At 42.7% G+C, this 11,350-nt stretch overlaps 1 protein-coding gene across 1 annotated transcript in view; it reads right to left on the bottom strand.

Moving 5' to 3' along the window:
• Positions 1 to 11,350, bottom strand: part of LOC111552757 (aromatase) — a 132,302-nt gene that overhangs the window by 15,227 nt on the left and 105,725 nt on the right. The window contains exon 5 of the mRNA XM_023227169.2: positions 2,050 to 2,204. Coding sequence (XP_023082937.1) covers positions 2,050 to 2,204 — 155 coding nt within the window. The remainder of the gene's footprint in view (positions 1 to 2,049; positions 2,205 to 11,350) is intronic.

Genomic DNA, 11,350 nt, shown 5'->3' with positions numbered 1-11,350 from the left:
CCCAGGAGGCGGAGCTTGCAGTGAGCCAAGATGGCGCCACTGCACTCTGGTCTGGGCGACAGAGCAAGACTCTGTCTCAGAAGAAAAAAAAAAAAAGGCAAAGGACCTTTCTAAGCCGAGGTCAAAGCCAGAGAGAGATGGAATGACAGAAGGTGGGCCAGAGATGTAACGTGCAAAGGACTCAATCCACTGTTGCTGGCTTTGAAGCTTGAGGAAAGGGCCACAAGCCAAGGAATGTGGCTGGCTTCTAGAGCTGGAAAAGACAAAGAGTCTTTCCTAGAGCCCCCAGAAAGGCACATAGCCTTGCCTATGCCTTGATTTTCAGCTCATTGAGATCCATGTCAGACTTCTGACCTACAGAACTGTGAGATAAATGTGTTCTTTGAAGCCACTTATTTTGTGGCAATTTGTTACAGCAGCAATAGGAAAGTGATACACTGGGGTCTACAGCAAGAGTTGTGCTGAGTCCTGGTGAGGGGCAGCTCTGAAGGCTGGGCTCAACACCCAGTGGGCACAGGCACTGGCATAGCTCTCCCCATCTTAGCAGGCACACGGAAGGTGGTTACCTGGGTTCACAGCATGGGCTACTGGAGGGAAGGCTGTGAATAGACAGGGCCGGACCTAAAATCATCTAGCCCCAGATTTCACCACTGACAAGGTTTCTAGGGCACGATTATCTTTCCTGATGCTTGATAGTAATGTCAAGGGTTAGTCATATGTATTCCCCAATAGTTTCATTTCCAGCATGATGAGGTAAAGGGAGAAAAATCACTGGATAAGGAGGCTTGCAACTGAGTCTCAGCTCATTCATTACTCCCTGTTTTGCCTGGGTGAAAACCATAACTTCATTGGGACTTTATTTCCTCAACTGTGAAAATCAGAGGTTAGGTGACAGATATGGTCCCTCTCAGTTCTAAAATTCTCTAATTTCATTCACAAATTGCTTCCTGCTGAATCATCTGGGCTGTCAGTCAAGCACTCAGCAAACACATTGGCCATGTTTAAATCAAACATATGGGTGACATGCTAAATTCTTTTTTTTTTTTTTTTGAGACGGAGTCTTGCTCTGTCCACCAGGCTGGAGTGCAGTGGCCCTATCTCGGCTCACTGCAAGCTCCGCCTCCTGGGTTCCCGCCATTCTCCTGCCTCAGCCTCCTGAGTAGCTGGGACTACAGGCGCCCGCCACGGCGCCCGGCTTTATTTTTTGTCTTTTTAGTAGAGACGGGGTTTCACCGTGGTCTCGATCTCCTGACCTTGTGATCCGCCCGCCTTGGCCTCCCAAAGTGCTGGGATTACAGGCGTGAGCCACCGCGCCCGGCCGACATGCTAAATTCTTAGCTGAAATGACTCTAAATATATATCTTCATCTCTTCTTTATGCCTATAAAATTGCTTTGCATATCAATAAGAAGAAAAGAATTTGTGGTGATTAAGAAATACAGGCTTCAGGGATATATTCCAGGCTATCATTTACTAATGTTTGGACCTTGGACAAGTTACTTAACCTCTTTATGCCTTCATTTTCTGTCAGTTGTAGGTGATAACAACATTTACCACATGGGGCTGCCATTCAAGTGTTTAGAACAATGGCTACTACAGAGTAAAGGTATAATAAATGTTAGCTCTTCCTCCTTTATTGCAGTATAATTCAAAATATGATTTCAGACTGGGCATGATGGCTCATGCCTGTAATCCTAGCACTTTGGGAGGCTGAGGCGGGTGAATCGTTTGACTCCGTGAGTTTGAGCCCAGCCTGGTCTCAAATGTGGCAAAACCCTATTTCTACAAAAAATACAAAAATTAGCCAGGCATAGTGGTGCACACCTGTAGTCCCAGCTACTTGCGAGGCTGAGGTGGGAGGATCACCTGAGCCCGGGAGGCGGAGGTTACAGTAAGCCAAGGTCGTGCCACTTCACTCCAGCCTGGGTGATAGAGTCAGACTCTGTCTCCATAAATAAATAAATAAGTAAATAAAATATTTAACAAATATGATTTCAAAAAAGGCATATTCATAGACAAAAACGAAGAATGTAGCTAAGTACCTGCTTACCTTTCATAAAGAAGGGTCGAGTTGTTTTCCAGAGATCTGGATTGTTGTTAAATATGATGCCTTTCTCATGCATACCGATGCACTGCAGCCCAAGTTTGCTGCCGAACCGAGAGCTGTAATGATTGTGCTTCATTATGTGGAACATACTTGAGGACCTGAAAAGAAAGGAAACCTTGATGTCAATTTTTAAGGGTCAGCAGAACTCATGGTGGTACATTTTGACTAGGAGGTAGCTCTCTTAGCAAATGCATGTCGCTCCAAATGCAATGTGCATGATTTCTAGTATTCAGGTTGAATAAACACTTCTGTTAGCATGAGGACATCCTTCTCCAGTTGAATCATTTCTACCTACTGACTCCCTGTTTAACACCAAAGATAGAAAACACACACACATACCCACATACCATTCCTTATTTCTCTTTCTTCTCTAACCTCCCCCAAAATACTACCCACTACTGGAGTCAGAGCTTCAAGACTGTTAAGAAGCTGAACCCTCCACACCACCAGAGCCAGAAGAACCTCCAGCCTCCCAGGTCTCACCCAGCCTCACTCCACAAAGTGCCACCCACTGCAAGAGTGAGTCACAGAATTGGAAGTTTGTGGAATTACCAAAGTCTTGTTTTCCTATTTTGGAACCAGCAGTTTTGCCTAGTACCACCCAACTCTAGTCTCTGATCAGGCCTGCCCTCTCCAGTGGAGTATCAGTCAGGGCTTGAAAAACATCTCCTTGGGCACTTCTTCTAGCCCTGAGCTTGGCCAGGGCCTGGCTGGGCTGGCATGCAAAGTTCACTGCGGTAGTAAAGGAAGCTATTTTGGGGCTCTGCATTCCATCATGACTCATCAAAGTCTCCAGGGTCACAGAGTTCTCCCATGACATAGGATGTGATGAGTCATGAGATAGTACAATTTGCATGATGCTCAATTATGCAAATTCAAGATGCGTAAGATGTCACTGGTATTATCTTGATTTCAGATGTTGTTGTTACTTTCTTGGTGAACTTAATATTTATACAAAATTTCATGTATTAATTTCAGCTTTGGTCCTCCCTCCCCTCTGGTCTCCCAAAATTTCGTTTCACAATGCAAATTCTCCTACTATGGAGGTTTTCAGAATACATAACCCTCAAAGATTAGAAGTGGTTAGTATAATATCTGCAACTGGTTCTCAGACAGGTTGGAGAGACTCTTGCTCCTCCATCTCCTAGTTGACACTTGGCTCCTAAAAGGATACCTTTGCCTTAGTGAGGTTGTTCAGTTTACCTGCTGAAATACCTTCCCAGAGGACTCTAGGCCTAAAAAGCGCTACTCTGGTTCAACGGATTAGGTTGTGGGCTAAGTATTAATCCAGCTCTCACGTCTGTGATGTGTTCCATAGTCCTATTTAAGCTTTAAAAGTAAGCCTCTGAAATAATGGTAGTGTCAAGAAATTAGAACAGGATTATTATTATATAAAATACAAAAATTAGCTGGGCATGGTAGTGTGTGCCTGTAGTCCCAACTACTTGGGGGGCTGAGGCAGTAGGATAGCTTGAGCCCTGGAGGTTGAAGCTGCAGTGAGCCATGATCATGCCACTGCACTCCAACCTGGGTGACAGACCAAGATCCTAGCTCAAAAAAAAGAGTTATTGTATAAATAACTTATTTACTTGATATTTATTTCAGGAAAAATCCCCTATTTTCAAATAAAAACACCATTAAATATTTTTTTGATCTGATTCCAGATAATATTCATCAAATAATCCTAAGTTTTAGATATGTTTGCCTCTCCCTAGCAAAAAAAAATAAATAAAAATAATAAAAATAAAAATAAAAAATAAAAATACAGATGCTTCCATTTGTATTCTAGAGAATTAATTTGTCTGACACTTCAAATTTTGTCATATATAGAAAAATTAGGCTATAGGAAAGCATGAAATTCTTACTAATTAAAATATTTGAAAACTCTAGCTTTACTTACCTTCCCCTCCATCATTCCATAATTAAAGCAGAAATTAAGTAATTTATATATTCTTTGTTCACAAACTCATGTCTAAAAATTTTAAACACTTCACGGACAAACACTATTTTTCTGCTCTGACCCTAGGGCTTTTGTATACTGCATTAATCATATTGGCCTGTCCATTTCATTTAAGAACTTGCTAACCAGTTTTCAAAAGAGAGTAAGAAACTCTAAACATAAAACAAACCCAACTAAATATTTGCTAGTTATTAGTAACGAAGAGTCAACCTTTAAAATTCATGTATCCTTTAGGGGGCACCAACATCTCAGCTGTTTTGAATCCAAAGCTCAGGCTTGTCAGGGACAAAGCTAATCAGGCAGAAGTGATAAAGCAAGGGATGTGTGACTGGCCACAGATGAGCAATTTAAAACAAGGTCACTTACTAAAAGTAGGCTGGATTGATCTAGCCAGAGTAAGTCAGAGAAGTGAAGAACAGAAGGTCAGTGATGAACTAAGGACCCCAGCCCAGAGCTCCTCCTGGCAGTCAAGGCAGGCCTGGTTCTGGCTTGTGGGCCAGCCTGCAACACTGCCATAGGCAAGTGTTATACTCATTAGTTGGGAGAATGAGGATTTCTTAGCACTGAGGAGAGTCCAACGGAGTCCCCAACCTCAGCACGGACAGGGCACAGTATTGGGTGTCTGGTCACTAGGGTTATTATCCCTCATTAAGCATGACTGTAGACAAAATACATCTCCAAAGATGGCAGACCCATTGTCTGTTCAAAATGAAAAGTAGCCAGGGAGAAAGCTCTTAGGTGATGAGAAGGAAGCCACCTGAGTTCTGGGATTAAACAACTCACACACTTGTGGGCAGGTTCAACAGTGATGAGGAGGCAATTAATGGAATAATTGGTGACTTTTTTTTTTTTTTTTTGAGACAGAGTCTCACTCTATTGCCCAGGCTGGAGTATAGTGGCACAATCTCAGCTAACTGCAAACTCCACATCCCAGGTTCAAACAATTCTCGTGCCACAGCCTCCTGAGTAGTTGGGATTACAGGTGCTCACCACCACGCCCAGCTAATTTTTTGTGTGTGTTTTTAGTAGAGACAGGGTTTCACCATGTTGGCCAGGCTGGTCTCAAACTCCTGACCTCAAGTAATACGCCCACCTTCACCTCCCAAAGTGCTGGCATTACAGGTGTGAGCCACTGCACCCAGCTGGTGACAAACATTTAAAAACAGTTGCCTCGTGTAGATCTGTTCCATCAATCCTGTCACCTTTTCACTGTCCTTCACGTCTCTAATATCCTCACTTACCCAGTTTAAATTCTAGGTGACTATAAGAGATAAGCAATCTTTATAACAGAGGAATCTTACTGTAACCACCCAACCAAGTGATCAAATTTAACATCAATGCTACTGGGACAACCCATTACTCATCTTCTGATGTGATGTGATATGAAGTTCCTAGTACTATTGAAGTGTTATTGCAAAAATGTGCAACCTTAATCTAATTGAGCCTTTAGACCCAATTTTCAGTTTACAAGAAATACAGGGAATAGATGAATATAGTAAATGACATCCTGATGAAACAGTGAGAGAAATTCAGAATGTGGGATATCTTATAGCTGACCTGGTCTCTTCAGAAGGTCAATGTCATAGGGGGAAAAGTGTGTCGGGGGGACGGCTCTTTCAATTTTCCTACTCATTTGATAATTTTCTTAATAGAAAGTTGGGAAGAAATTATTGTCAGTCTAAAATTAAAATACCCTTCCCTGAATCCTCAACTCCCTTGACCCTCTTCTTACTTTGTCATGGTTGCCTGGTAAAACCACAACTCCAGCTAAGTCCAACTCTGAGTTTATTCTGTGTTTGCACCTGGCAGTTGAAGTGGGCTGGGAAAAAAGAAAAACCACTTATGTGCACACGTGTGTGTGCATGTGTGTGCGTGAGCACACACGTGCCTGCTGTCAGGTCTCGGTTAAATTCAAGTGGGCTCTTAGTGTCACTGGCAATGCTACTGCAAGTCCCCAGCCCGTTCACTCTCTCACTCTTCTACGTGACTATTATATTCTCCCCACTCAGCCCCAGCTGAAGACTTTATTTCCAATTTTCCCAAGAAAATGGAAACAACTCTAAGAGAATCTCCACAAGCCCCAACGACCCAGACCTGTGCCTGTATATTCCACCTTCCCTCCTATTACAATGGAAATTCCATGTCCCCATTCAAGGCCAACCCATTCACTTGTCCCCAGGGACCTCTTCACATCTCACTTAGCACACCCTTTCTTTCTCTTCCATCAACAATCATTTGATTTTCCTCCATAACTGACCATTCCCCCTACAACTCACATGCTGTAATTTCTCCTATTTTAAAAATCAAATTTCCTTTGCCTGCACATCTCGTTCAGCTACTGTCCCATTTCCTGCCTTCTTTATGGCAAACTCCTTGGAAGACTTGTCTACACTTGATGCCTCTGATTCTTCTCCCCCCTATTCTCTTCTCTGGTCAGACTTTTGCCCTGACTAGTCTATTGAAACTGCTCTTGTCGAGGTCACCTGTGACTTCCCTGTTGCTAAATGCAGTACTGAAATCTCCATGCATTCCCTTTCCCCATCAGTGGTATTTGACATGGTTCACAATTTCCTACCCCTGATATGGATTCTTCAACTGGTTTTCAGATATCACACTTTCCTGGTTTTCTCTTCTCGGTCCAGCTGCTCCTTCTCAGTCTCTGTTGCTAGTTTCTGTCCATTTACACTAGAGGGTCTCAAGGTTCAGTCCTCTCTACTCAATCATGCCACTCAGATGTCAACTGGGCATGTCAAATCTAACATGTCTAGACTGGAACCCTAATCTCTCCCCTTCCCAACTTGCTCCACCTATCTTAGGACATGATGTCCCCATTCAATGCAAAACTGGACAGCACTTTGACTTTTTTTTTTTTTTCTCTCACATCCTACATCCAATCTGTCAGCAAGTCTGTTGGCTTTGCCTTCAAAATATGTCTGGAATTTTCCCTCATATCTTATCACCTCTACTGCTACCACCTGGACCAGCCACCATCACCTCTTGCCTAACTGGTCTCTCTGGTCCTATCCCTTGTCTTCTTGCACCTATTATCAACAGAGCAGCCAGAATGATTCTGTGAAACACAAATGAGTCACATGCGTCACTCCTCTGCTCAAATTCTTCAGTGGCTTCCTTTCTCACAGAGGGTAAAAGCTGGAGTTGTTACAATGGCCTGCAAGGCCTGACGTGATTTGGTACCCTATTGCCTCTCTCATCTCATCTCCTGTGTTCTTCCACCCAGGCTCTTACCTTAGGACATTGGCACTTGCTGTTCCTTCTATCTAGAATGCTTTTCCACCAGGTCTCTGCATGGGCTACTTGCTCATCTCCTTTAGGTTTTTATTTAAATGCTGTCTTCTCAGTGAGGGCTGCCTGAACCACCTATTTACAATCACACCTGCGTCTCTACAACTCGTCCTCCCCCATCCGCTTTCCCTATTCTTTTTCTATGTAATACCTATCTGCCTCATAACAGTGTGACCAGTTATCCTGCTTTGCCCAGGATTATGCCAGTTTCAGCACTGAAAGTCCCACATCCTGGAAAAGGCCCTGGTCCCAGGCTAACTGAAACAATTGGTCACTCTGCTGATACACTATATATTTTACTTGTTTATTGATGACCTAGTGACAACATATTGCTCCATGAGGTAAAGGAATTTTGGCTGGTTTTTTCACTGCTCTATTCCCAGAACTTAGAACAATACCTGCTGCTATACATAGTAAGTTTTCAATAAATATTTAATGGATGAAGAGCCAGTAATGACTATTACAACTTAGAATCATTCAGTGCTTAGTATATAATAAATTCTCAGTAAATGTATATTCAAAGAATAAATGAAGGAAACCCTCGCAAATGATGCGTAAATTTGCACATCATTAAGACGTAAAAATATAACCCTAATTAGTATGTTAATTGCTAACAGATATGCAAATAGAACCCGAATTAGCATGCTAATTGCTAATTTCCCTTTATAAGTGCTACATAAATTTTTTTTGTATTCATGACAAAAACTAATCTAGGGACATATAATGGACATACAGTGTCATGCATCACCTACAGACCCCATTAATTTAGAGCACAGCTGCCTGGGTAGCTGCCTGGGGGAAGAACGGTGCACACATCATCTACATCTCACCAGATGGACCGTGCCTCGACACCCCCAGTGGCGCAGGCGGCATCACCGCAGCCCACATGCCTGACTTCTCCCCTGAAGTTCTGCAGCCCCCATTACTTTGGGACAAAGCTGGTTGGAAAAGTTGGACCATAATTTCTACACAGTTGTAATGACTACAGACCTCAAACTTTTCAAAAGAAAAAAAAAAAATCTGGCAAACTATTCAAATAAAAATAAAAAGCTTTCTGAGGTCCAGTGGGGTCTTTTCAAGAGGTACGGGGAGTTCTGGAAGGGACTTGAAGAGCAGGCAAGGAAAGGAGATGGGGACAAACATGTCCTATTCCCGCGGGGAGCTCAGCCTTTAACAACAAAATTGAACTGCTCTGAGGCAATTAAGGAGAACACAAAGACTCCAACAAGTGAAAAGCCTGAGAGGACAGGAAAAGGAAAGAACTGGGAGAGCTGGGGATAGGGTGGGTGGGTTGTGGCCGCGTCTCTGCGTGCACGAGCGCCTGACTTGGTCGGGGTTGTTGGAGTCAGTTTCCTAATTAAGACTAGCGGAGTGGTCAGATGCCACCCCACTGTAACGAGCAACCACTTCGGGAATTGTCTTTGGGAATTCAGGGAGTTTTTCTGGAGACTCAAGAATCTAGCATCGAAATATCTAGTATGTCAGAATGATTTCTATCCTAGTACTGTGGTCCTTTCTCAATTCCATCATTCTTTACACCAATTCTAGTCTTATACCGCCACCACCTCAGCATAAGACAAAACCAAACCTGCATTGCTGTTTCCCCTAACCCCGGGGAGAGGCCCTCCTGCCCCAGGAGCTTCCTCCTCCACCCCCTCTCTAGATGGAATGTTCTCAAACTCAGTCATACCCTGGGATCACCTGGGGAGTATTAAACACCACTATTGCCTGGATCCTATCCTCAGAGGTTCTGATCTAAAAGTGGGTGTGTGGCCTAGGCAGTGGGGCTTTGAAAATCTCCCTGGGTGACTGTAAGGTACAGCTAGGGTGAGAAGCATGGCACTGTGTTAGATCCTGGGTAGCAGGTAGATATCCTTCTAGATAAATATCCCGCGGGTCACTTCACCTGTCTGCTGAGGGAAAGAGGTGATGGGGAAGGCAGACCCTGGGCTGGGGAGAGCTGGAAGGCAGGTGGCTGTGTGGGGAAATGTAAGAGCAGCAGCAAATGTCCCTACCCGCAAACCCAAACACCAGCGCTTCAGGATATTTGTGAGACTGCAGCCAGTTGTAAAAGTGACTCAAGTACTGATTTTTAAAATGAGAACATATCAAGAACATATCATAGTCACTTAAATTTGGCTGACTAAAGCCTAATAGACCAGGAGAATTAAAATAAAAAAGTAATTATGGTCTAGTTCTTAGAGCAGTGGTTCTCAAACTCAAGTGTGCAGCAGAATCACCTGCAGACTTTGTTAAAACACAGATTGCGGGTCCGACCCCAGACTATCTCATTTAGTAGGTCAGGGTGGGGCCCAAGAAGGTGCATTGCTAACAAGTTCCCAGGCTTGTTGATGCTGCCTGTTGAAGGACCACACTTTGAAAACTACTGCATTAGAGTACGTCACAGTGAACCCAGTGAAATGATGTTTCCACCTGAAGCCATTTCTGTTTAGTTGTGTGAGGTCTGCCTCAGCTACTCTTAGAAGTGCTACAACATGAAACTGAATGAAACAAACAAAAAAAATCCCAGGCCAAAAAACAATTGTTTTGGATAGTTTGAAATATTTGGAAGTATTAAAATAACACCTATTTCTCTCCTGCTCCCTTCTTTCAGTATCTGCTTCAAATATTTGGGCTTTGAGGATACCATGGTATTTTATGAGATGATATATGTAATCTTGACCTGAAAAAATTATGTAGTTTCTAGAAAAGCTTCACTTGCTTTTGAGCTATAGTCTTTGTATCTGAATGAACAATTCGAACAAATTGGTAAAACACCTTGGTCAGCTTTGGTTTGTGGGTAAAGCTCTGCCAGGGATTACAAATATAAAAATGTGTTAATGAGACAGTGTTTGCACATAGCTTTGCTAAAAGTCTACTAAAACTGGCTGAAAGTCTAGGGAAATACGCTGTCTTTGAAATTCTCCATTTTCTAAGATCAATAAACAAGAAAACAAGTATTTCACCAAACTAGTTCTTTATAGTCAATTCCTATTTAGTTAACCATAGAACTAATTCAATCTGCTAGTTATCCACAAAATATAATAATGCAGAGAGGGAGGACACTATTTTTTTAAATGGGTAATATTGTTCCTGATTTATGTAAGATCCCTCCACTGGGATACTGGCATAAAGTCATAAATGGAAGAGCAGCATGTGAATGACTTCTTTTTCTACTGTCTCTTCTTTTATTTTCTTTTTTCTTTACTTTAATCAGATTCAGCCAAGGTCAGCTTACCATCTGCTCTTTTAGAGGTGCTCAGTTGCTTGGCAGGAGAATAAATTAGCAAATTGCTGATCAGATACCTCTGCCTCAGGTTTTATTTTATTTTTTAAAAGACAGGGTCTTGCTCTGTCACCCAGACTATAGCGCAGTGGTGTCTTGGGTTTTATTTTTGTTTTGTATGGGCTTTTTCTTTGTTTGGCTTGGTTCTTTTTAATGTTTATTTGTGGTTAGGACCAAAAAACTTGGGAAAGCAGAAAAGATAACACCTCTCCCTAAAGTATGTTTCGTTGAAATCAAATTATCTGGCTTCCAAGTTTCCACATTCCCTGCTCACAGAGACTGTAAATAATTTCCCAACTCTCCAGAGTTATTTATTTATGTACCGCTGACTTCATTTCAAGCAAAACCCAATTATTCTGTTTCAATGTTAGATTTCTGGGGATTGCTCACCTTCATTTCAGTGGTAAAAATATAGCCTTAGAAACAAAGACATCAAGAATCAAAATAAAGCTGTCTTAAGTGGAAAAAACTCCAGCCTCGATTTAAAAAGCATGTTTGCCGCTGGGCGCGGTGGCTCACGCCTGTAATCCCAGCACTTTGGGAGGCCGAGGCGGGTGGATTATGAGGTCAGGAGATCGAGACCATCCTGGCTAACATGGTGAAACCCCGTCTCTACTAAAAATGCAAAAAATTAGCCGGCGTGGTGGCGGGCGCCTGTAGTCTCAGCTACTTGGGAGTCTGAGGCAGGAGAATGG

This window comes from Piliocolobus tephrosceles, chromosome 6 (genome assembly GCF_002776525.5).
Source record: "Piliocolobus tephrosceles isolate RC106 chromosome 6, ASM277652v3, whole genome shotgun sequence".
In the NCBI taxonomy this organism is placed as follows: domain Eukaryota; kingdom Metazoa; phylum Chordata; class Mammalia; order Primates; family Cercopithecidae; genus Piliocolobus; species Piliocolobus tephrosceles.
The sequence above is the reverse complement of the archived record's forward strand: the minus strand, read 5'-3'. Positions and strand labels throughout refer to the sequence as shown.